The sequence below is a fragment of the Pteropus medius genome, unplaced genomic scaffold (genome assembly GCF_902729225.1).
Source record: "Pteropus medius unplaced genomic scaffold, Ma_sr-lr_union100, whole genome shotgun sequence".
Lineage (NCBI taxonomy): Eukaryota > Metazoa > Chordata > Mammalia > Chiroptera > Pteropodidae > Pteropus > Pteropus medius.
The window spans coordinates 19,019,471-19,046,516 of NW_024344240.1; the positions used below are offsets into that span (position 1 = coordinate 19,019,471).

A 27,046-nucleotide genomic window follows, 5' to 3' on the forward strand; every position below is an offset into this window, starting at 1 on the left:
CACCATCAAAAGGTTGAACTAATGTATACTACTCACTAGCATTGTATAAAAGTGGCTCGTTCTTCTACACCCTCTCCAATCCTTCCAGTGTTAAGTACATACACATTTTCTCAATAAGGGTATATTCTACTATTGTCTTAATTTGCGACTGATTCTTAATGAACCTGAACATTTACTAATATGTATTTTGATCATTTACTTTTTCATAGGTTCACTTATTTCTTATGTAAAAGTATTTTAAATATCAAGGATATTAACCCTTCATCAGACATACTTTGGAAAATGTTTTATTCTTTTGCTCTTTGCTTCAGAATTTTGTTAGTAATATTTTTGGCAGATAAATTTTAAACTTTTATGTAGTTATTCTTATAATTTTTCCATTATAGTTTCTGGCACTTGATCTTATGCTTAGAAAACACATTCCAGATGTGTTTAGCAATAATGTAAGTAAAAAGCAAGCTGCAGTACAACATATATAGTCATTTTTGTGCTTAAATGAAAAACATCTGAGTGTGTATGTGTGTGTATATGCATACACACATTTGTTCAATGCTTATAGAAATCTGGAAGGATACATACCAAATTTAATAGCAATCATTCCATCTAAAGAAGAAAACAGGATTGGGGTTTAGGGTAAATATAGAAAATAGTTTTGTTTTGTTAACCTGATATACTACTACATTGTTTTAAAAAAATTGTACTAACAACTGGTATTACTTCTCAGATAAAAAATAAATTTTAAAAGTTCCTACCTTGTAAGAATAATCTACCAGTTTTTTGACCTTGGCCCTAAGTAGGATACTTTTGCTTTATCAAGGTTTTGAGAAAGGTAACTTCTATATTCCCTCCAGCCCCACTTACTCCTACTCCCAAAAAAAGAGAGTAATTCTTATTATTAAGATGGAATACATGTTGCTCTTTTCTGCTTCCAAGTAGTAAGTCAACCTGGGTCACGGCCCAGATTGTTTACTAAAATCAGGTGTAGAAGTTTGTCTCTCTTTCCCAGTCACGGCACTTGATGGGATGAAGCCAGATTTTAACAATTAAGAATGAATATTTCAGCTCCACAACGAATTTTAGATGCAGGGGGAAATATTAAAAAGCCCAGCCATGGCTGCGCTACAGTTGAGCTTATCAAAAACAAAAATGATATTTTTATCTTCATTTGTCTTACTTCTGCACCTACCATTCAACTGGTTCTCAGGAAGAAATTAAAGGGAATAAGCAAGTCAAGCGAAATGTTATATAAAACTAAGTATCATCCTTATATATGTTTGAAATTAATTTATCTACCAGAACATGAGGTTATGGTATGAACTACATCAGGTTCCCTCTACCTGCTGTTTATCTTGTAATGCATTCTGGGCTGTGTCCAAATGATTTTGAAGATCTGCTCTTTGAGCTGTTTTTGCTGCTTCTGCTGATAGCAACAATTCAGTTTTGGCTTTAATCTGTAACAAAATTTATAAGTCATTTAATCAATACTTAGTTCTCAATTTCCCCTTGACTGAACATACATTGCTTTTGTCACTAAATAGTTTTAAAAGTTAAGTCCTTTGGCAAAAAAACATAAGAATTTAAACACTAAAAAATAAGTATGTGATAATCCCCCAGTTTGAGTAGGGGAGAAGACTTCTAATAATATTTGGATAAATGATGAAATATTTGGATAAATATGCCACCAAAACTTCTCTTTCTCTTAAATTGGACGTCCACATATTGGATTATCATATAACTCATCTAACAAATAATTATATTTTAGAAAAATAAATGTGTATCGTTTTCTAGGTTTTGTTTTATTATTTTGTATTGTCAGTGGAATTAGGAATAATATCAAGAAAATCAAGGCTTAGAAATGTTTCTATAACTTTCTCTACTATAGTATAGAATAAGAAACCAATGATAAGAATGAAGAAATGTCTTAATTCCCACCTCATAACCGACTTATTAAACAAAATTTCTATACTGGCATCTGAAAGAATGTATGTTAAAATACATAATTGTACCATATAAAGTTTTTTTAATCATACCTTCAAAGTAAAATTAAAAATCAAAATAAAAAAATATTTAACCTAGAAAGCTAATGGTATAATATTAAACTGCTTTGAACTACAAAAACAATAATAAGGACTTCATGAAAACAAAGAAAACATCCAGTGATTTCAGGAGGTACAGTTTTCCAGAAGAGAGAGAAAAAAAGACAAACAGAAAAGCTCAACAAATTGTCTAAATACAACATTTAATTACTATTTCCAATTTTTTTTCTATTAATAAGAGAAAAAGAGAGTGTGAAAGGGAGAGACAGAGAGCAACAGAATTTTAAAACTTTGATGATCTAAAATTAGTGCTTTATTTATACAAACCTATATTAAATTGCAGAATTTAATATTACCTGTATGTCAAGCTGAGAGACCTTCTCCTTGCTTTCATTTAATTGACTATTTAATTCATTGACATTGGTTTCTAGAGAAAGGACACGATCTTGTGCAGCTCTAAGATGTGCCTTCTGCTCTTGCACCTGGTCATGCAAATTCTCCTGAGCTTGTTTATGGCTTTCTGACTGATTCTTTAGCTTCTCTGTCAATTGAGTTACCTATCACACAAGCAAAACTCTAATTATGAAGGTCCCAAATGATATAACAAGAACTAAGAAACCCAAATTTAAGTACCATGAGAATATTAAAGTGCAGTATGATCGGTTATCTCAAATTTTTTTCAAAAAGAATTGTTTACATCTTTCAAAACACAAGTAAATATCTCAAAATCATAAGAAATGACATTAAATTCAGAGATTCCTACTATTTTTAAATCTATCTCTGTTGAGCTGTAGTTTACATACTCACCCAATTTAATTTTATTGTTTGAGAAAATTTGATAAAGATATACGTTCATTTAACCATCACCACAATCAAGATAGAGAACATTTTGACTTCCCCAAAATGTTTCTTCATGCCTCTTTGCATTCAGTGCCCTCCACTCATCTCTAGCCCCAATTACTGATCTAATAAGATTTCCTTATACAGTCTGGATATTTCTGAATTGTTATATATATATATATATATATATATATATATATATATATATATACACACACACACACACATATATATGTATATATATAGTAAATATACATATATATGTATATTTACTATATGTATATTTACTATATATATGTATAATATATATGTATATTTACTATATATATACATATATATATATGTGTGTATATATATATATAGTAAATATTTTCTCCTAATCTGTGTCTTGGCTTTTATTTTCATAATGGTATCTTTTGAAGAGTTTACATTTTTAATATAGATAAAATCCAAATCATCTGATTTTTTTTTTTTTTTGGTGTACCATGGATTGCACTGAGTTTCTTGAATATACGTTCATATTTTTAACAAAATTTAAATATTTTTCAGTCCTTATTTCTATAAATATTTTCCTTCTCCCCACCCTTCTATGATACTAATTTTATGTATGCTAAATTACATGATACTGTCCCACAGGTCACTAAGGCACTATTCATTTTTTTCTACCCTTTTTTCTCTGTGTGCTTCATTTTACAGTTTCAATTAACTGTCTTAATGTTTACTGATATTGTTTTCTACTTGTTTAATCTATTAAGCCCATCCAATGCAATTTTTATTTCAGATCTTCTTTTATCTCTAGGAATTCTATTTGGTTCTTTTTTATCGTTTCCACTTCTACTTCCGTTATTATCGTTTTTCTTCTATATACATTAGCATATTTTAAGAATTGTTTTGAAGTCTAATGACTCCGCTATCTCTCATTTCAGGGTCTCTTTCCACTAAACGATTCTTCTCCTGCTTATAGCTCTCATGTTTTCTATTTATGTCTAGTAGTTTTTTAATATTTAATATGACAGCTCATAATTTTGTTGTCTTCTTTCAAAAAATGTGGAATCTTATTCCAGCAGGCAGTTAATATATTGTGGTTCAAATGGATCCTTTTGAGGCTTGTTTTTATGCTCTATTAGGCTGGGTGTGCACTAGCTTTCACTCTAGGGATAGTTTAGTTTTACTTCTAAGATGTGACATCTCTGGAGTTTCTACTGAATGCCCTCCCACCCAAGGATTCAACCACATCATTCTCCGCTGATGGGCTAGACATTGAACATCTCCCAGCTCTGTGAGTTCTCATAATTTTTCAGCCTGCACATCCTAACTATTATTTGTTGCCTGGCTTCATGAAATCCCACCTTATGAGACAAAGCTTAACATTCAGCCAAGGGGATCCCTGTGCAGATTTCTTCCCGTGTTCCCTCTTCTCTGATGTTCTGCCCTAAAAATTTGAGCTGCCTCGACCTCCCTGAACTTCAATCTCCCTTCAATTCAGTGAGACCACTGTGCTTTCCTTAGATATCTCCAATCTGCACCACAGTCTGGAAAATGTCTCCAGGTCCAAAGCTGAAGTGACCAAAAGATTGACTTCATTTGTCTCTCTTCTCTCAAGGATTAAAGCCCTGTACTGTTCATGTACAATGTCTAAAAACAGCGGTTTTGCACACTGTTTTCCAATTTTCTAGTTGTTTATGGTGGGAAGACTAAGAGCATTTTTACTTATTCTTTTCTAAAAAATGCATAGGCTTTTCTGGTCACATTTGTATGATAAGTTGTATGTTAGTTACAGCTAAAACTGATTCAAAGAATTCTTCATAAAAACTGGGTAACCAAGGCTAATTTTGAAATTGGGGGGAAATTTTGTGTTATATTCTAATACCCAAATTAGAAAAGTGCTCTGAACTTCTGATACTTTAATACTTTCTCATTTAGATAATTAAAATTCTCTCAATGGACAAATTCTTCCCCACAAAACAACTATAAATTCTTTTCAAGGTCTCTCTCAATATGAAAGAGACTGAAAGAAAATTTGAAAATATAAGTGTCTCTTAAACTATACACAAATTTTAGAATACAGTAACATCAAAATTATCATTAGCTACATATTCCGAAGGTGTATGTATTATCAAAATATAAATAACCACTAAGTCTGTATGTTAACCAATACACAGTAACAACTAACGCTTATCTAGTACCTTTACTTTATAAATGTATTTAGTTATTCTTTTTTCAAAATAAAAGAAAATGCCATGAGGTAAGTATGATTATTAATAACATCTCTACTTTTCAAATGAACTAATAAGGTGAAATGATTTGCTCATGGTCACACAGGTAATAAGTTATATCCTAGGACATAAATTGAGGTTTCCTTTCTCAAATTATGTTAACTTAATTTCACTGCAATAGCAAGCAACCTGTAAGATAAATGAGATGGTATCTGTAGAAAATATATAATATAAAAAGTACTAAAAACAACCAGAATAAAGAATCATTTAAATAAAGAACTTCATAAGATTTAAAGAGATAAAAGAAAATTTTAAAAAATAGATTAGATTTGACTAATAACTTACTTGTTCCTGTAATGTATGGTTTTTTTCTTGTAACTGGTTAAGAACAGCAGTCTCCCCTTCACCAGCCTGAATTTTTGCATAAAGATCTTCTCTTTCCTTTTCTAGTAAGGAAATATTTTCTTTACTCTTCTGTAATAAGGCTTCAAGATTCTGAATCTTTTGGTCCTTATCGCCAATTTGACGTAGTACTTGTTCCAAATCATTCTGTAAAGAATTAAAAACTACAAACCTTAAAGATAGAAAACTTAAAAAGTTATTCTTCAAACATAAAATGATAATGAATTTTATGACTCCAACTCATAGTCTTACTAATTTTTTTTACTAATCATACATTTTAACAGGGCAAATTTCATTCAATAGTACTTTATATTTACTATAAATTATTGATAATAAACTGGAATTTAACAACAACAAAAAATCCTTCAAATAACCACATTCTTACTGTCACACTCTGACCTCACCACCTACTGCTCTTCTTGTTCAATCTATTTGAGACACATGGGATTCCTCATTACTCCTTAATCATACCAGGCACACTCCAACCTCAGAGCCTTTGCACTGTTTCTTCTCCCTGGAACGTTCTCCGCACAATCACAAGACTCATTCCTTCTCCTTCAAATGTTTGCTCAAATGTCACTTTCAGGCCTACACTGACCATTACATTTAAAATTGCAACCTTTCCCAATACTCCCTCTCTCGAATATTTTTTTTCCTTCCAGAGTACTTATTTTCTAATGACACTAAATAATTTATTTATTTTTCATGTTTATCGGCCTCCCTTCGCCCCCTCACTAGAATATATGGTCCACGAAGGTGAGGATTTTTGTCTATCTTATTCATTAATATTATCTAAGACATATATGCTGAGATATTTGTTGAATCAGCAGAAAAATAAATAACTGCATTCTAACACATATACTTATGAAGGCTTACTTCAGTATCACAAAAAGACTCTTCTATTGATACATGAAGGAAGCCCTCTTCTCTTACTTTACCAAAGCAGTGTTACAGAGTACAACGCAATAGCCCACATCCAGAACAATGCCCATTAACATTTTAAAGCTGTCTGACCCACAGCCTTTGACTCTGCCTCAATTGTTTTAAAAGCCAAAGAGCCTCTACCCAAAGAAGGCCCTCAAAAGCCCCTCTGCAAATCTTATCATAGCCCACAAAATTTCGTAAGACAGAGCCAGCAACCACCTGGTTTCCTCAATGATTTATACCAGTATGAAAACACTGAAGATCAGTCACTTTCAAATATACTTCTTATCCAAGTTTCAATTACAAAATGATGAAAGGCAGCCTAAGCTCTCAGCTCTCATTTTCTCTCTTCTACAAATGACCTCTGCCTCCATTCCACTAATCTTCTAGAACAATGGTCTCCATCTACAGACAGATACCGGTCCATGGACTGTTAGGAACTAGGCTGCACAGCAAGAGGTGAGCAGCAGGCAAGCTAAGTGAAGCTTCATTTCATTTGTATTTGCAGCTGCTCCCCAGCATTAACATCACCACCTCAGCTCTACTTCAGATCATGAGGCATTAGATTCTCATAGGAGCACCAGTCCCTGGTGCCAGAAAGGCTGGGACCACTGTCTAGACCCACAGGCCTAAGCTTTTTTGTTCTAGAACAGTCACTATTTCCAAAACATAACTGAAATGTGGTTCTCCCTCTACAGATACTGATTCCCCCTCAATCCCCTCTGATATATAAAGTCTATTCCTCTGGGTAAGCAGGGGAACTTGACCCTGTCCTGGTTTTTCACCACCATATACTCTCTCCCTTATGTAAGTTTCACGCTGCTTTGGGGAGTGTGTCATTCATTTATTCTACCCTCTATTCTGTGTTGCTATCATCTATAAATCCCTACCTCATTCACTGAAGACTTGAGACCTGATTTAGTCTTTCTCTCAATCCCAATTTCTGCCAATTTCCTGGGAAATACAAAATACACAGAGAATTAAGAGTAAGCCTCAACAATCACATCATCTTAATTCCTAGACCTTTACTCATTCTATTCAACTACTCACATGTAGAATCTTGTAATTTCCTGAAACTATTCCAAGTAAAAAATTTCATCTATCCTACTCTGTGACAACTCTTGATCATATTCCAATTTCATAGCCTCATTTCTGCTCCTCGATGTCAAAGAGACGTTTACTCAATCTTCTTCTAGCTTATTTAGAATACGCCTAGTTTCTCTTCCTGAACGTCACATGTGGATATGCACTGACCTTAACTATTCTTTCAACTACACTCTCCATTTCCTTTTACCCCAACTTTTCGATACAGCTACCTAAAAAAAGGCCCAATCCTATGCAAATATTGCAATCTGCTTCCTCCACTCCTACATTTCTAAGTACTGTTAGAGCAAAATCACACAATTCCACAGATTGGTGCCACTACAAATTTCTAGACCCCCAACTTCCATTATATACTCAGTCATCTTGTCAATCCTTCCACTTAATGAGGTTCTCACCCTCAAACACTCCCTTCAATAATTATGTAATGGCTACAACATTCTCTCAAATTCTCAGTGTCTGCCTGCCTGACATTAGGCTATTACCTCAAACTTTATTGAAGAGAGAAAGGGGTGGGGGGGGCCTTCAGGAATATCTACCTTGATTTTCCATTTCCTTATCCATAAAATTATATATATATATATATTTTTTATATAATTATATATATCCAATTTATATAATTTATATAATTATATACATATATATCCAATTTGCCTCCTTTATATATATATACATATATATATCCAATTTGCCTCCTTTATATATATATACATATATATATCCAATTTGCCTCCTTTCCTCAAGCTTCAAAGGGTAAAATAGAGGATAAATTCAAATTTATCACCACCCATGAGTAACATCATAGCTTCTTATCAGGATCTTATTCCTTCAGTCACCTCTCCTTCTCCAACATCCTCATTCACTCCTTTCTACCAGTCCCTTTGTCCTAGACTATAAACATGTTCAGGTATCTCTCATTCTCAAAAACACTTCCTGAACCAAGCCCCACTACAGTTTCTGCCCACTCTTTATACAACTAACATTTAAATTTCAAAATAATATATATTTACTTTCGCATATTTTTAACTCCCTCATCTCTCATTTACTCATCAATCAAAAATCAGACTTTCATCTATATCGCCTTATTTAAATTATGTTTGACAAGGTCATTAATTTATTTCTTAATTGCCTAATCTAATGGACATCTTTCATTTATCATACTAGGCATCCCCACCACACACCCACCTTTGAAGTCCTTTAGTTTCCACTCTGTAGGTTCTCCTTAATTCCTCTGATCATTCTGTCTCTGGGCTGTTCTTCTTCTACTCATCCATCACCTTAGGTGCTGGTGTTTCTCAGAAGTCTTGTGTTACTAGTTATCTATTTCTCTCACTATATATCTTCCGTGGCTGACCACATCTATTCTAATTTATCCTCTATATACTGATGGCTCTCACACCTAGTATATATAACATATATAAATATATATAACATTTAAATATACAACGTATTAAATTAGTATGTCCCATAGGTGCCTCAAGACATTTCCAAAACTGCATTCATCATGTTCCCCTATATAATGTGACAGCCATTTGTCTCACGTTCAGAAACATACTGATGACACCCCCATTTACTATGCACTCAATGTTATCAATCAGGAAGTCATTTCCTTTCTCTCTCATTCTCTACATCTATTAAGTCAACAAGTTTTATTTATTTTACTTCCCAAGTATTACTCATATTTGTTCCTGTGACTTTTTTTTAACAATTGCTTAAACTAAGATCGTTATTACTTTTAATCTAAAATACTGTATTTATTAGTCTTTAAACTGATCTCCTGTTTCAGAAAATTCCCTCCAAAATCCATCTTTCACACAACCACGAGAATTATCTATTTCAAAACCAAATCTGGCTATGGCCCTTCTATCTTAACACCTTCTATATCTTTGTATCTTCAAAAATAAATGTCGCACAAGGCCTTCCACAAACTTACACATGTCTAATGCTCTGGAGTCTTCTCTAACCTCTTAATTACAGTAAAAGCTCCAGCAAAACCCAACAGTTTAGTTCACAGCTTCAGTATCCTCGTGCTTGTAACTTCTCCTTGGAGTATAGTCCTATCATCATCTTTGCAACCCAGAAACATCTATGCAACCTTTGCAACTCAGATTGTCACTTCTAAGACGTTTTTAATGACTTTTTTTCCAGACTCTACCCGAGTTAGATAACTGTCCTCTAGGTGTGTGTATATACTCATCACATCCCTTTAATTAGTTTTTAGGACTTTTTATGTTTTCATATGAGAGACTTTGCTGGGCCTCTTCACCATCTTTTTGTTATTCCTCTCCAGAGAAGGAGAATTTAATTGGGAAGTTTGTATTAAAAGCTAAGTTTGGATTAATAACTCAGTGCCTTGCTCTCCCCTCAGTCTAAGAGACAATTGTCTATAAAAAGGTGAAAGACTATCATTTCTAGCTTTGTCTCTGAGTGATTAAATGAATTCAATTCAGAGTACACAGTATAAGAAAGTCCATTTGGCTGCAGACCTATGCCAAATTCCCTACCTCAGCTTTACCATCCTATTTCTTTGCTACTCATTACAATAAAACTCCTAGAGTTATCCATATTTATTTGATCAAACTTCTCTCTTCCCATTTTCTCTTGAACTCTCTCCATCTGGCTTTCAGTACCCTTCTCTATCCAAATTGCTCTTATCAATGTCATTGAGGACCTCGATGTTGCCGAATCCAAAAGGATTCTCAGTCTTCATCTTGACTGACTGACTTGCACCCTTCTGACCATCTGGGCCAAAATCCTTGAAATCTTCCTTGACTTCTCTCTCAATGCCCCACATCAATCTATCAGTAAATCTGTCAGCTTTACCTTTAAAATATGTCTAGGTTCTGACCATTTCTCACTACCTGTTTTTTTTCCACTCTGGTCCAACCTATATCATTTCTTGTCTAGACTACTGTAGTAATCTCTTAGTTAATTTCTTTACTTCTATTCACGTGCCCCCACAGTCTACTCTCAGTACAGCAACCAGAGTAATCCTGTGAAATTCTAACTCGGGTCACGTTACTCCTTTGCTCAAAACCCTCCAGTGATTTCTCATCTCACTCAGAGTAAAATCTTTAAAATTACCTAAAAGGCTCAACATGTTCTGATCCTTTATGATCTTTCTGTGTCTCTTTTAATACTTCTTATCATTCACACCACTCCAGGCACTGGCTTCCTTATGTTCTTAAGTGCTCCTGCCTCATGACCTTTTGGGGTACTGATGCTCTTCTCTCTGATATCCACATGGCTCACACCCTCCTTTCCTTCAGGACTTTCATCTTCTAAGAGAGGCCTTCCCTGGCAATGCTATCTAACAGCGCAGTCATTGACCTCCAGCTCCTCAGATATTTCCTACTCTCAGTCTCTTTTTTTTATCTCTAGCACTTATCACCATTTAACACACAATATATTTTCCCTTTTTACCTTGGCTATTGTTTTGTCCTTCACTAAGCTCCATGAGATCAGATATTTTTATCTGTTTTCTTCACTACCATATCCACAAATGGCTAAGAGCAGACATTAATACATGTTGGTTGATTGAATAAAAGAATAAATGAATACAGTGTTTTGATCTCTGTCCATGTGACTCCGATGCCACTCTCCAAATTCAGAAGGAAAAGAGGCATGTTATTGACTGCTTCCTTTAAATCCAACATTGTTTCTGTATGCACAGCATTAGATTGCTATTTCCTAGAAGGCAGCACTGTGTCTTACTCATCTCTTTATTCTCAGTGCTTACCACAGGGCCTGACATACAGTGCTCAGTAATATTCAGTGAATTAATGAAAGATTGAAAGAATAAGTGAATGTCAAAGTCGAATTCATTTCATATATTTGGGCACCCTCTTCCCCTCACCATAACAAAACAAAAAATTTAACTTCTTTAAATCTTCTAAGCTATGCTATAGAATATGTATAAATTTAATCAATCACTTATATTTTCTATACCTAAAATTCCAATTTTCATATGACAGTTCTGAAGTGGGGAAAGCCATGACCAACAAACACTAAGTTTCTGCTGTAAGAAATACAAAATATTCTTTTTTACTGGGCTAACTAAACCAGGAAATTTTATTTGTATTTTTTTATTTTTCAAATAAGTTATTTAAACAGTACACTTGCCACTAATATAATACTGTATGTCAACAGTAATTGGAAAATAATAAGTAAAAATAATAGTAAACAATATTAAGTAATATATTGTGTATAAAAATAATTTAAATAAGTAAACACATTTTATTTAAATTAAAAAACTTAATAAATTTAGTTAATAAAGAAATTTAATAAGTATTTATAAATATACTTAGATATATAATAAATATACTTAGATATATAATAAATCTCTTTGCAATAATAATTTTAAAATATTTTAGAGAACATTTTCAACATAGCAATCAAAAGAGAAAGATTTTCTTATCGTCCAGGAATTGAAAATTATCAAAATCATTCATAATAAAGTATTTTGCATTATCTAGTTTTACCACAACAAAAAAATTATTATTTGGCTATATTTGTTTAAAAGACTAATCATTAAAATAATATTTACCTGAGCTTCTCGAAGTTTTGCTGTAGTGCTTTGCTGAAGAGCTTGTTGTTCTTGATGCTGTTGCTTTGTTTTATCTAATTGATGCTGCAATTCTGTGGAATTTGTCACTTTTTCCTTCAACTTAAAAAAATGAAGACTGTCAACTGACAACTTAAAGGCATAATGCTATCATTCCTAAATATCTGGCATTGCTTCAAATCTCCCAATTCTCAAATCTGAAGAGAAAACTAAATTCAGACAATATATGAAATCAACCTAAGAAGTAGTATCTCGTTATTTATAGAAACTTAATATTATGATTAAGAAACTATTCCATAGAAATAGACTCTCATCCTGAGAATAAATTCTTTCTCCAGGTTGGCATTTACTTTATTATTGTTTTTGTATACTAATATGATCAAGGAATTACATACAATTTTTTGTAACAATAATCTAAATATAGTATTAATGTTTGTTTTATTTTTTCTATAACAATCATAATTATCACTTATTGAAAAGAATAGGATCATCTAACATACCTAAGATTTGCGGTCTAGAAAATCTGTAGCTGAAACTACAGATTTTAGCTCTCAATGTTTGTTCGATTCTAATAAAAGACATAATTTAATGATAACTTTTACTTTAATCTAATAATAGTTACCATTTTTGGCAACTACACCTTTAATTAGGAAAGCAGTCAATCGTATGCATAATTTCTAAAAGTGTGAATCCTTAAATGCAAACTCAAAGTTTGTGTGCACCAACTATGTGTCATTAATGATCCTCATCACCATTCATTTTTCACTGTTTTATTAGGAAATGGTCCTTCCTGGGTAGGAAGGCTCATCTTTAGCAACCTGACAGAGGTTCAGTCCCAGAATTTTTCCTGCCTAAAGCTGAAAGAATAGTATTTGTGTACATTTTTTTTTGAGAGTTTTATATAGTCACAACAAAATGACTTACTGTAATTAATAAGTAGGATGTTTTTATTTGGGAGACATAAATATTACAATTTAAAGTTTAAAAAAATAACTGTCCAATTAATTAAAGCTTTAGACAATGAGAAGCCTAAACCATAACAATATTCGAGATGCCTCAAATCTATCATTAAATTTGCTAATATAAACTCATTTGAAATGATAGCTTACCTGTTCTTCTAAACGAGAAAGTTTGAGTTGTAGATCAGCCACTTGTTGTTCTTTATCCATCAACTTTTCACTTGAAAGCTGTCTCTGTTCCTTCAGCCTGCCATGAGCTTCCCCTAGTTGGCGCTCTGTCTCCAGAAGTTTGCCATGTAACTTAAAAAAATATATATATATATGTATATATAAATACACACACACACACACACACACACACACACACATGCACCATCACTACTACCACCTATTTTCCAATGTTTAGTTTTTTTCCATTATAAGTATAATACCATAATTTTCATAAATTATGGGAAACCTAAGATCCAACTGAATTTGAATCACATAAAATTATAATTAAACATCACAGTTTCTGGTTTTCTTGCTCTCAAAATACAGTGAACCAGAGGAACTTGCTTGGACATGAGTACTGGTCACTTGAGAAACTTAGAACAATAAAATTAAAATTAAAAATTATGACACTCAGGGCATATTCAGACCTATTTCACAGTATATTTTAAAATATTTCACAGTGATTCTCATTGTTTTTCCATAGTTATGCACTACTGCAATGGACTTCTTACATTGATTACTGAAGAGACCACAAAGCATTCCAAAGCCCTCAAAATTGTACGTAATTTCTAAATAAAATAGAGAAAAGAATTTTTTTTTAATATTAGGCAAACCTCATTCACTAATTCTAAAATTGCCACCCAGTTAAAGCTAAAGCAGAAATTTGACCTAGAGCTAAGAAACATCACTTTCTCAAATTCTTTTTTTTTTTTTTCTCTAATATCACCAGAAATAACAGTTACTTTCTCCTGGGTTGGGGGAGCTTCCATTTAAAAAAGATAAAAGTTTGTATTCATTTCTGAAGAATTACTGCACAAGTGCTGGGAGTGTAGAACAAAAAAGAGTTGCATGGAGATAAGGACACAGGACATTGAGCAAAAGCTCACACACCAAGAATGTTCTGACACACCTTCCTAGAATTTTACCTCAGCAAAATTAAAAATTAATAAAAAGCATTCTATATAATTGCTTTTAATCAAATCTATTCTTGTTAAATCTTAAAATATTAAGAATCTATAGCCTTTGTGTTATATTTATACTTATATGCTCTATACTTGCATATTTCTCCATAAAAATTCATAGTTGGCAAGGAAAAAAATAAAGTTTTATCAGAAAAGTGGACACCTACTATATTCTTATGCTATGAAAAAACTTTTGGCTATCAGAATATATCCTATCTTTAATTTTTTAAAAAAGTTACTCTCTAAAGTAAAATGTGCTTCTCTCTATCTAAAAGAGGAATCAATAAGTTAGAGAATGCATTCATCCTTGTCCTTAGCCAGCACCCTGTCATCTGTCTCCTTTATTTTCTTCTTTTTTAAATGCAGTGAATTAGCACTATAATATAACTACCCAACCTTCTCCTCACTAAAAGAATTAGGCCCAATCCTGATATGTGAAAGCAAAGCAGGCCTTCAAATTAAACTTATATTTTAAGTATCTAAGTATTTGCTTGATCTCTTACAAAGAGGCATCACCCATGTCTAGTTCCTAAACTTGCTGGATAGGGATCTCCTGATATCATTGTTAATATCCAGATAATCAGACTTCTCCTCTAGAAGTTTACACTTAGTACATTTAAGCTGAAGCTGAGAAATCCATGTTTTCATAACAAGAATCAGATGATATTTGGATTCAGGAAAGTTCAGAAATCGCTTGCCAAAAAACAACACTTTAAAAAGTAGCAGTTTTCAATTTCATCTGCACAGTACAATGACATGGGAAACTTTTAGATATACCAATGCCCAGGCATATGCCCGAGATGCTGATGTAACTGGCTCAGGGTGAGGTCTTTGATACTGGTAATTTTTTAAATTTTCCCAAATGATTCCGATGTGCAAACAGAGTTGAGAACCACTGAATTAAAGATAACTATTGCTCTAAAGTGAAGATTTACTAAAGGGAATAAAAAAAAAAAGATATGTATTTTTTGTAACTTTGTCATTCATTATTGTATAATTCCTGATAAATCCCTCAACTATAATAAAGAAATGATGAATCTCAAATCAAAGCTACTCAAGTATGGAAGCAGGCCAAAATCACTTATACAATGATGCCTAAACCATTTTGGAGTAAATATTTTAAAGAAAAATAGGTTAAATTAAAAGTAAAAATAATACATATTGGAATTATTACTAGAATGGTCTACCTTAAAGTCACATTTTGAGGTGTACATATACATGCATATGTTCTTTATTAAATTCAGCTTTGTAAATGTAAATATATAATTCTTTATTCGTTATATTCCTAATGATGTTAACTATGTATCAGGCCTTATTTTACATGTTTCACAAATATGAACTAATTTAATCCTTATAATAACCCTATGAAGAAGTTTCCATTATTATCCTCATTTTATAGATGAGTAAACTGAGGCACAAATTAAATAACTTGCCCAGGATCACACAGTTTGTAGGCCACAGAACTAGAATTCAGGCAGCTAGTTCCTAAATCCACACTGATAAACCACTATGCCATTCAAGATGGCATGTTAGATAATTTTAAAAGTTAAACTGATGGCATCTAATCTTTTAATTATGTAACAAATCACTATATGCACATCTGTGGCTATTTTAGAAGTGTTCATGAACACAAATATGAAGAATATAGGCTACTTTGTTTTCAATTCTTTTGTTGACAATTGCCAGCTACCTAACTTTGTCAGCACTGAAACAGATACTGAGTATGATACAGTGGAGAGTAAAACAAATCCAGTTCATGCCTATACACTTTAATAAAACTGAAAAAAGGTTTAAGGTGAGGTTCACTTCCATTCTTCCAAGAAATATCTACTAAAAGCCCTAAGTATACAGGCTGATAGAATACAGAATAAAAAAAATTCCTCACACTAAGGAACTCACAGTCCAATGGGAACTGTAGACATTATGAAGTAAACAAAAAACTAATATACAATACAAAGTGTTGTAAAAAGGAAGGAAGAAGCAGCTTGCTGAAATAAAGATAGGGTCTAGAATATATGGAAAACAAGCTATTTAAACAAAGTGGTCCTGGAAGACTTTATTGAGGAAATAAAGCCAGCCTTGTGAAGAACTGAAATCAAGAGCGCACTAAAAAAAAAACACAGGCAGAGGACCTGAGGCAGGAGAGTACTTAAAGTGTTGGTGTATTTGAACTCAAAAGAGACCAACATGGCTTCACAGAGGTAGGAGGTGAGTTTGAAGACATAGTGTGGGACATACCATATACAGAGACTCACATACCAAATTAAGACATTTGGTTTTGATTCAAAGTGTAATGTAAAGCCACTTTAAGCTGAGTATTAAGCAGAGGAATAAAGTGATATTCTTCATGTTTTAAAAATATGTGTCTGTCTTCTTGACAGAAAATAGATTAAGGAGGTCACTAGAAGAAGGTAAACAGGTAAGAAGGCTAATACAGTAGCCCAGATCAGCAATGATGGTGGCTAATGTTAAGGGTGTAGCAGTGTAGATGAAAAGTAGACAGGTTTGAGACATACTTTGATGGTAGAATCCAGATAGCATGCTGAAAGAAAGAAGATAAATGGTATCACTTCAAGGTCTTCAGTATGACCTCTTTATTTTGTACAGAACTGTGACTAAACCAAATCCTTACATATTCAAGTCTTCATATAAAAATATCTGTTTAAGTTGGTTCTCAAAAATTCCTGATGCCTGTCTGCTCACTGACAACCAAATATAAAGCCCAAATTTCTCAGCCTGCTATTCAAGATCCTACATAATAAAGTCCCAAATGTTCTTTCTAGTCGCAATAGTCCACTCTTATTGCACATACCCCATCCTAAGAGCAAATCAGTGTCCCTTCTTGGTTCTTACAATACTTTCCTGCCACTAGTTTACTCTCGCTAATCCTTCTGCCTGGAATCCCCGCCTATCTTCAAACTGCTACTTGCCTAAACCTATCCAATATTCACAATTTCAAGCACCACTTCTCTCTCAAACGAAGCTTTTCCTGATCATATAACTGGATAAAATAATTATATAATATGAAGTACTATGTGGAGAAGAGAACAGGAGAGGAGCTCTTTCATGTTCTCATACTATATAGGATCTTTTACTGCAATTCTCATGTTCTTTGGTACAGGATAGTACTTGCCTTATCCTCAATGAGACTTACATAATCATTTAAGGTAGATACTGTGTCCTTTTTCATTTTTGTATCTCCTAACAATAAGGCATAGTGTCTTTTAGAAACCATTAATGCCCAATTTCTTTACTTGAACTGAGTCATTTAATTTATTTTTGTTATGTACTGATATCCCCAAGCCTCTGTTTTCTTCCATTATGAATTCACTTACTCACTAAAACCTTTGCTGTTTAACAAGCAATGTGCCAGGTAGTAAGGATAAAAAATAAATAAGACATGGTCTTTGCATCCAAAGAGTTTAGTCTAGTGAAGAAACTTGTATGATAATATAACTATACTGTGGTAAGTGAAACAATCAAGATATGTACATGCTTAAGCCATCTTTATTTGGGGGGGGGATGCAGCAGTAGAAGGGACATTGTACGGAAAAAGATTTCTAGAAAAGTGACAAGTAAAATTAGTATTCATCAATGAGAAGAAGAATAGGAAGACTATTTCAGGTCAAGAAGAAAGAAGAATTGAAGACACAAAAGCAAGGATCACTGCCATTTAAGGGAAAATAGTTGAACATTATCAAAAAAGTAGTTGAGGACTTTATTTTTTCCCAAAATTTCCATTTTTCAACCAATTTTTAATGTTATCTATAAAAAATAAAGTACATAATTTAAAAAGTAAGTTAATAGCAAAATCAAAACTTGCATTAAATTTTATCTGAAGTACATTATTTACCTATAAAAAATAGTTGCTAGGACTAAATGTTTTCTTCTTTTAAAATATCTAATTTTTATACTATTGGTTTAACAATAATTATATTTTGAAAACTAAGTAACAAAAAAAAAAGATGAGAATTTTTAAACTGAAGAATAGTCAACAATTTTTATTAATTACAAAGCCAATACCTGCTGAGTATCTACCATGTGTCAGGTATTATCTTAAGCAATTATATATATTAATTCATTAACACTTCACAACAATATTATATGATAGATACTATCATTTCTTCCTCTTCTTAAAAAAAACTGTAATGAAATGAGATCTGACTCAATGCTACAGTTATGAATAGTAAGTTAATTTTGTTAAATGACAACTTTTAATAAGCTATATTATGATCAAATAACTATCAAACACACTAAGAAGAAACCATAGGAGGAATTACAATTAGTAAAAGCTATATCTCTTACTTGATTAATTTCACTTTGGAGTTGTAACCCATGCTGCTCCTTTTCTTCTCTCTGCTGTTGTAGCTGCTTAAACTCCACCTTAAGATGCTGGTACTTGGTCTCTACTTCTGATAATTCTTCTTTGAGTTTTTGAGTAGCTTCTCCCTTTTCACCTAATTCTGCCTGTATTCTCTGCAGTGAGGTTTCAGATGCAGATAACCTTGACTGAAGCTGCTGACAATCTAAGTCTTTTTGATGAAGGCTTGCTTGTATATTCTTTTTACTCACACATTCTTCATTATGTTTATCTTCTAACTGAGTATAGTCGAGTTCTTTCTTCAGCAACTTTTCAGTCAAGTTCTGAAATAGCAATTTAACAATTTTTCCTTTTCTAATATTTTTAATTATTATAATTATTCAAACAATTTTTAGAGTAGTACCATCTCCTCTTAAATGTTTTAGTCAATATTATAACATAAAAACAGTGAAAATATTCTAGCCAAGAAGAGCTAAATTATTACATACTAATTATAATTTTATTATTGGTCCACTTGACCAAACTCTTAACATATTTTGACATAAAATCAAAACCCTAAAATCTGCTAGATTCTTTAGAGTAAGAATATTTATAGTCTCTCATTTGAGTTAAAAATTAAAACTACCTCCTATCATCAAAAGTTACTTTGAACAACAATATACTATGGCAATTCTGATTTCTGGCTTTGCAACTTCATAGTTGGTAAGAGCTTAGCATGACTAGATCACTATACTAGTATGTCTGATCCTACTCATTCCTGATCTTTGTTCCTCTTGATAAAGACTGTTTTTAAGAGTCACAATTTTAACACTAATTGAAATTTCTTTCTAAGTATGTAAAAATAGTGATCTAAAAATGTCACTTACCTGCTTTAGATTTTGTTATTTTACTCAGTATTATCATATACTAAATATAAAATGATACTTCCAATCAAAGATCTGAATCAGCCAGCCTAATACAATGTCAAAGTCTGATCTCAGTAGTTGTTACAATTAATATTGGACATTTTAAGTCAACATATTTACACATAAGACATGAATTAGGATTTTGACTCAATTCTGTAAGAAAGATAGTCGAGATAAGAAGGCACTATAAGCACCTGGTGAGTCAAACCATGGACATTTATTATACTCACTTTTTATATTCAGTGTGCTACAAGAGGGTAATACAGAAATAGTAGAGGACAATCAAAGACTCTGGGCTTTTAACAGACTATAATCTAAATGAAACATACACATAAAAAAAACTTCTAAGAACGTTAAAACATATTGTGCAGCAAAATAGGATTAATACAAAAGCTGTGTCAAATTTCTTAAGCACATAATTTTTTAAAATCAAAATGAGCAAAGTCAGGTGGAGCTAGCTCGTAAGTTATGATCACCTAAAAATAAAGTTTGAGCTTGGTAAAGTGGTGAGATGAGTTAAGTAATAGATATACATGACTCATGCCATCTGCTCTATACAAAAAGACACAAAAATATAAAAAGACAGAAAGGAACAGACAAGTTTTATGTGGGGAAACAGCAAACACTATTGTCCCCGCAATGAGAGTAACAAACCTAGGTACCAAGGAGGGAAAGGCAGCAGTAACTTGTGTGAGAAAAAAGGCAGTAATATAAATTGTCAAGTAAGAATATAGAAAAAGCAGTGCCCAGAAAGATGATGTAAGTATAGATGAGAGACAAGATGAGAAGAATCTGAGAGGTAAGAAGAGTAACCAGAGGTTTATAGCAAAATTAGCCTGTGTGCTTTGACCAACCAACAGAAATTTTTTTTAAAAAAAGTAGAGTCAAAAGATTAGAGAAAAAAAAATAATATTTTTACGTCAAACTATATGATAGGAAAATTCTCTTTATAAATATTTCCTGTGTTACTAATTAGTAACTCAAAATCCTTCTTGACATAATTTTACATTCTCTCTTTCAGAAAATAACATTTATTTTAGAATTTAAATTTAAAATTTTAGAAGCTAAATTAAGTTTATTCATTGATCTATAAATGTGTTGCATCTTTTTTAAAAAAATTGTAGAGTACTGAATTTCATAAATGCAACCATGCTCACAAATACTGAGAACTTGGGCAAGATATCATTTTAAAACATTCTACAAAAATGAAAGCTTCTAATAAGTTAGTGAGTCTTCTTCCCCAAAGGCTTACTTATAAAGTTACCAAGTAATCCCACCAGTGCTATACATAAACGACCCCTCACACAGCTTAACCCTTTAAAAAGCAAAAATACATAATATTTGTCTGTTTAAAATTCACCTGTCCAAAAGTAATTAATCAAAATCTACCTGCTTTATTGTACAGATGAGAGACATTGAAATTTTCTTTAAAAGAACCTAAATCACTTTCTTTTTAAAAGAACCTAATCCACTTACACTATATAACTTTTATATACAAAAGGCTAACTATATTTAGTAGTATAAATTTTTCATTCTTAATATGGTCTTCTCATGGAATCAGAAGCAAAATAGTATAATGAATACAGGGCTTTTGAAGATTGATTTTTTTAAGTATAGTAGACTCCATTAAAGGAAATAATAATGGCATGTTCATTTCTCCATATTAGCCATAACAACAAAATATGAAATAGACATTACTATCCCCATTTTACATACGAGGAAGCTACAATTGAAAGAATCTAATATGACTTTGCCAAGTGGCAGTCACATATTATGATTTTTAGTCCAATAACTTTTTCGCAACACAATTTAGACACTCGGTGTGAGTCAATTTGTGCTCCCCCAAATATATCCTATTCAAGTTTATATTATAAAATGAATATTAAGCCTAACTCATAATCACCATTTGCTTAAGCAAAATTCTTTCCTTCCAAATGTCCAGTCCTCTTTTGTTTTTTTCACCAATTGCTCTCTCAACGTATTTTCTTACAGAGTCAATTTCCCTGTGTTAGGCTCCATCATTCACTTGCTACTTGCCCAGGTAATAAGAATGAATGCAAAAAAAAAAAAAAGCATTTTTTTTTAATACTTGATAGCTAACAAAGTGGTTTCAGGGGTCTCATCTCGTTTGTTCCTCAAAACAGCTTGGGAGGAAGAACAAATTGAACTACTTGCAGCACTTCAACACCTCATATTTTGTGTTCTTACACATTCCCATGTCTTCTATATCCCATATCTAGTTCTCAGAATGAAATGTCATTAACCCCTCTGCCTTGTGAAATGCTCCTTAGAATTCTTAAAGACTAAGCTGAAAAGACTTTGGTCATAAACATCTACTGCATGTATACATCTTGGTCAGTTTCTAAAAAGCAGACCACCAATCCTGGTAAACTGATATAATTACTTTGGAAAATAGTTTGGGGTCACCTAGTAAATTTGAGCATAGGCATAGCCTACAACCCACAAATTTCACTTGGGAGTATATAACAGAAATTCTTGCACAAATACATGAGATTTGGATGTGAATATTCATAGCTGCAATATTTGTAATAGCAAGGAAATAGAAAAACTGTGAAAAAATAAGAAGTACATATGGATCACTTTTACTGCATTCTAAAGAATAATATAATTGCCACATGGAAAAGCATTTATGTATTTGAATTATAAACTAAGTTAGTTGCTTTTTTTCATGAAACATCAATTTTACTAGAAAAAAGACAGACGAACTGTGATTATTCATACTTGGGGAGGAAGAGAACCTGTCACTTCAAAGAATAGAACTGACAGTATTTGCTGTCAAGGGTAAAATTAAAGCTTTCAAATGGGGTTTAGAATTTTGGAAATCTTGTACCACCATGAGCTTGACACTTCCTCATACTTAAAGTCTATTCTGAGATTGATTGTAATATTGACCAATGTGATTGTTTTTATATTGTACAATGAAATGTGTAAATATTTGCAGGGTTTGCATAGCTTAGTGAACCAATATTTTCCACATGACTAATGCACGATGTTACAAAATCATGCACAGGAAAGATACACTCAAAAGGCAAGATAGAGAAATGAATTTTAATGTTACAAAGAACAAAAACCACACTGATATGGTCTGAGAATCTACACTTTAACTTTTGAGAAACTACACTTTATCTAGTTTCAGCATAGTATCAAATAAAAATAGCAACAATTATCTGAAACGACTATTAAGATATCTTTCTTTTCCAACTACATATCTGTGTGAGACTGAATTTTCTTCATACCCTTCAACTATATCATAACAGATGAAATGTAAAAGCAGACTGAGAAGCCATCTGTCCTATAGTAAGCTACACATTAAGAAGTTTGCAAAAATGTAAACCACCACCACCACTATTCTTTGTTTTGGAAAATGCAGTCACTTTTCATAAGAAATGGAATTCATGTAAATATTTAATGTTAATGTTCTTTTAAATAAATACTTTAAATTTTGTTTTAATTTCTAACATACATATCTATATGTATGTTAGATATAACCCGCCCAAAATAAAAGCACTTTGATATCCATAACAATTTTGAGGATGTAAAGCTGACGTGAGATCAAGAAGTTTGAGAACTGTTCTCCAAGGCATAAGTAACAAATTACCCCAAAACTTAGCAACTTAAAATTGTATCTATTATTTCACACAGTTTTTGTGTGTCAGGAATCCAGAAGCAGCTTAGATGAGAGGGTCCACTTCAGGGTCTCTCATGAGGTTGTAGTAAACTGCGGGCCAGACCTGCATCTCTGAAGATTTGACAAGAGTTGGAGGATCTGCTTCCAAGCTAGGTTGCCTGGATGTTGTCAAAAGCCTTAATATTTACTACCAATTATGTATGTGTTATGTACAGTTGAGTCAGCTCTAACTCCTGGCGACCCTATGAATGAGTGATGTCCACAATGTTCTGTCCTCAGCTGCCCTGCTCAGTTCCTACAGACTCATGACTGTGGCTTCTTTTATGTACTTGATCCTCTTTTTTCCCTTCTACCATGTTCTTTTTTTCTTGATTTTTCCCTTGTTATATTTCATCAAAATATTACATTCAAGTTATTAAAGCAAAGACAACATATTCACCATACATTTGAATATACAGGTTTAATAACTCGCTATTCTCTCACCACCAAAAAAAGTAAAGACATGGGGGGGGGAGTATTAATATCATTATCTTCCCTGCCCCAAAACTAATATTATCTGCTGTTCATCTATAAAGAAAAAAAGTGGGAAATATTAACGTTACAAAATACAAAATAAAGAAGAATGTTGGAGGCCTCACACATCCTGATTTCAAAACTTATTAAACGCTACAATAGTCAAAATAAAGCTTCATGATATTGGATTTGGCAATGATTTCTTGGATATGAAACCAAAAGCACAGGGAATGAAAGTAAAAATAAATGGAAATACATCAAATTAAAAACTGTGCATCAAAGGTGTGATGTGATTTATAATAAGAAATATACATTTGGTTTTCATCCCCATTTCTAGAACAAACTCTTAAAAACCTTGGCATCTTCTATATGGTAAAAGCAATAAAGATGTCTTTTGTTACTCATAACAAATCTCTTTCAAACATCTATGATATAATCCCTTTCAAACATCTATGAGTTTATATTAATGAGGTGATTTTTTTTTTTTTTTTTTTTGAAAGCTCCTAATGATAGGGACTGGTTGCCAGGGGAACTAACCAAGATTAAAATTGGAACTTTCAGTCCCACCCACCACCTCCAGGTTAGGGAGGGGACTACTGGCTGAATTAATCACCAATGGTCAATGATTTAATCAGTCATACCTGTATAATGAAGCCTCCATAAAAACCCAAAAGGACAGGGTTTGGAGAAATTCTGGGCTGGTGAACATGTGGAGAGAACAGAGAGAGCATGAGAGCTCGGTGCCTTTTCCTACATATCTTGCCCCATGCTGCTCTTCCTCTGGCTGTTCTTCAGTTATAGTCATTCATAATAAACCAGTAATCTAGTAAGTAAAATGTCTTCCTGAGTTCTGTGAGTCACTTTAACAAATTACTTGAACCCCAGGAAGGGGCTGTGGTAACCCCGCATTTATAGTCAGTTGGTCAGAATTACAGGTAACAAGCTGGACTTCCATTGGCATCTGAAGGGAGCAGCCACAATATTGTGAGAATGGACCTTTTATCTGTAGGATCTGATACTATCTCCACGTAAGCAGTCCTAGAATTGAGAAAGATTGTCAGATACCCAGCTAGTGTCACAGAACTGTTGTCACTGGGACCCTGACACATCAGTGTCAGAATATTTATTAAGCATAGAGGAGACATAGGAGGAGTGTTTTTCCTTAACAAAAAGATACAGCAGAGTGAAAAAGCAACCTAAGAAATGAGAGAAAATATTTGCAAATCATATATCCAATAAAGGGTTAATATCCAATCAGAAAGAACTCCTACAACTCAACAACGAAAAACCAAACAACCTTATTGAAATTATATGGCCAAGAAGCACATGAAAAGAGGCTCAACATCCTAACCATTAGGGAAATACAAATCAACCATGATGAAATAACTCATTAGGATGGTGACTCTAAACACACACACACACCATACACAGAAAATAACAAATGTTGACAAAAATGTAGAGAAATTGTGGAATCCTTGTGCACTGTTTATGTGAATCTGTGTGCACTGCTTATGGTGATTTCTTCAAAAATATGAAAATAGAATTACCATATAGTCCAGCAATTTCGCTTCTGTCTATATACCCAAAAGAACTGAAAGCAGAGACTCAAAAAGATATTTGTATACCCATGTTCACAGCAGCAATATTCACAACAATCAAAAGATGGAAGCAATCCAAGTATCCACCAACAGATAAATAGATAATATGATATATACATATAATAGAATATATTGAGCCTTAAAAGGAAGGAAATTCTGACACATGTCAAAACAAGGAAAATCTTAAGGACGTTACACTAAGTGAAATAAGACAAGCACAAAAAGACAAATACTGTAGGATTCCATTAATAAGTTACTTAAAACAGTAAATGCGTAGATATAAAAAGTAGAATGGTGATGCAGAAAGTGGCAATAAATGGGGAGTTGTTTAATGAGTACAGAGTTTCAGCTTTGTAAAATAAAGAGTTCTGGAGATTAATTGCATAACAATGTCAATACTTAACACAAAAAAAATACAGTATAAGTCACATTGTATTGTACCTCTATGCAAATAACATAGACAAGATTAAAATTTAATATATATAAAATCAATTCACCACAAATGTAGTTTTTAAATTCTCACCTGATTTTTTTGTGTTAATTCATTAACTGAACTTTTAAGTTTTTGTAGTTCCTGCACATACACAGCAACTTCTTGGGGGCCTTTGGCAAGTTCACTCCTTAGCTGGCTTATTGTGGCCTAAATAAATAAATAAATAAATAAACAAACAAACAAACAAACAAATAAAGCAAGCAAGCAAACTAAAATGAAAAAGGAAATGGAAGCATCCAAAGATTTTAAGATTACATAAATTTTTGTCATTTTTCTTAAATTGAAATAATCTTTTAAAATTTCAGTTTGGTTCTTTATCCTGCCATCACACATCTTTTTTGGCTAAAAAATTGTTTTGAAAATCTATCCAAAATACACAATTTAATAATTCAATAATACATGAAATGAAAAGTTGACATCCTACATTATGTGTCTGAAGTAAGCATCAAACTGCAAACTTGAATTTACTGGCTTTGAAATTGTATTTTAATCCTCCTGAATTTAAAGAGGATATGCAGATTAAGTCTACATTTTCTCCCCATTTCTATAGCATAGCCTTTTCTTTTTATTTTAGAAGCATGTTAAATGCAAACATACAAAAAATCACCTTGAAAGGTAGTGAATCATATTTTTGACTATAATGGAAAGTATTTGTCCAAAGAAGTTACCAAATGGAAGTTATATACAGTTTCATTAAGCTGCATCACTCTATGATCAGGTACAGTATCTGTTAATGAATTAGCTGTAATGTATTTTAACATTTTTAATAAAAATTAATGTCATTTAAAAATAATAAAAAAGAAAGCTAAGGTAAGCAAAGATCTTGAAAATATAGACTCCCTATACATGAAAGCTTCAACCATTAGAAAGACTAAGCATTGCTTTCAAAGTATGGTTTCCTGTGACATTAACAAAAGAACTTTATATTTCTAATATTGCTTATTGGATTTATTTTTTATTTTTTACATTCCTAAAGTTAAAATTATTTCACTGTCTATCCTCTTTGTTAGAAATTAAACTTTATAATACGAATAAGACAAATTAAAATTTTTTTCTTAATAAACACATCAGCAGTTACCTACATTATATATTATAAATAAATACTTTCATCTTCAAGAAAGAAAACTTAAAGAGCTATTAATTTATTGTGACATTAACACCAAGAGATCTTCTGCTACTCCTCTTTTGGAAACTCTTCCAGAATGTGTGGCATTTTTTTTTTTAAAGGATTCTCCTTGGTAGTGTATCTTCATCCACTTACAGTGGCTTTGGTTTTAAGTTTTGGAAATCACCTAGTAAACAAGGTAAGCAATTGAACTGAAATGATCAAAAACTTGGGCTTCTTTGATTTTA

The 27,046-nt window shown here is 32.4% G+C and overlaps 1 protein-coding gene across 2 annotated transcripts in view; it reads right to left on the reverse strand.

Annotated features, from left to right (window-relative positions):
* Positions 1-27,046, reverse strand: part of EEA1 (early endosome antigen 1) — a 105,233-nt gene that overhangs the window by 33,724 nt on the left and 44,463 nt on the right. For both annotated transcript variants that reach the window (XM_039869039.1, XM_039869040.1), the window contains 7 exons: positions 25,724-25,840; positions 18,520-18,858; positions 13,193-13,342; positions 12,066-12,185; positions 5,438-5,641; positions 2,393-2,593; positions 1,338-1,451 (listed from right to left, as the gene is read on the reverse strand). In XM_039869039.1, the coding sequence (XP_039724973.1) occupies positions 1,338-1,451; positions 2,393-2,593; positions 5,438-5,641; positions 12,066-12,185; positions 13,193-13,342; positions 18,520-18,858; positions 25,724-25,840 (1,245 nt within the window). The remainder of the gene's footprint in view (positions 1-1,337; positions 1,452-2,392; positions 2,594-5,437; positions 5,642-12,065; positions 12,186-13,192; positions 13,343-18,519; positions 18,859-25,723; positions 25,841-27,046) is intronic.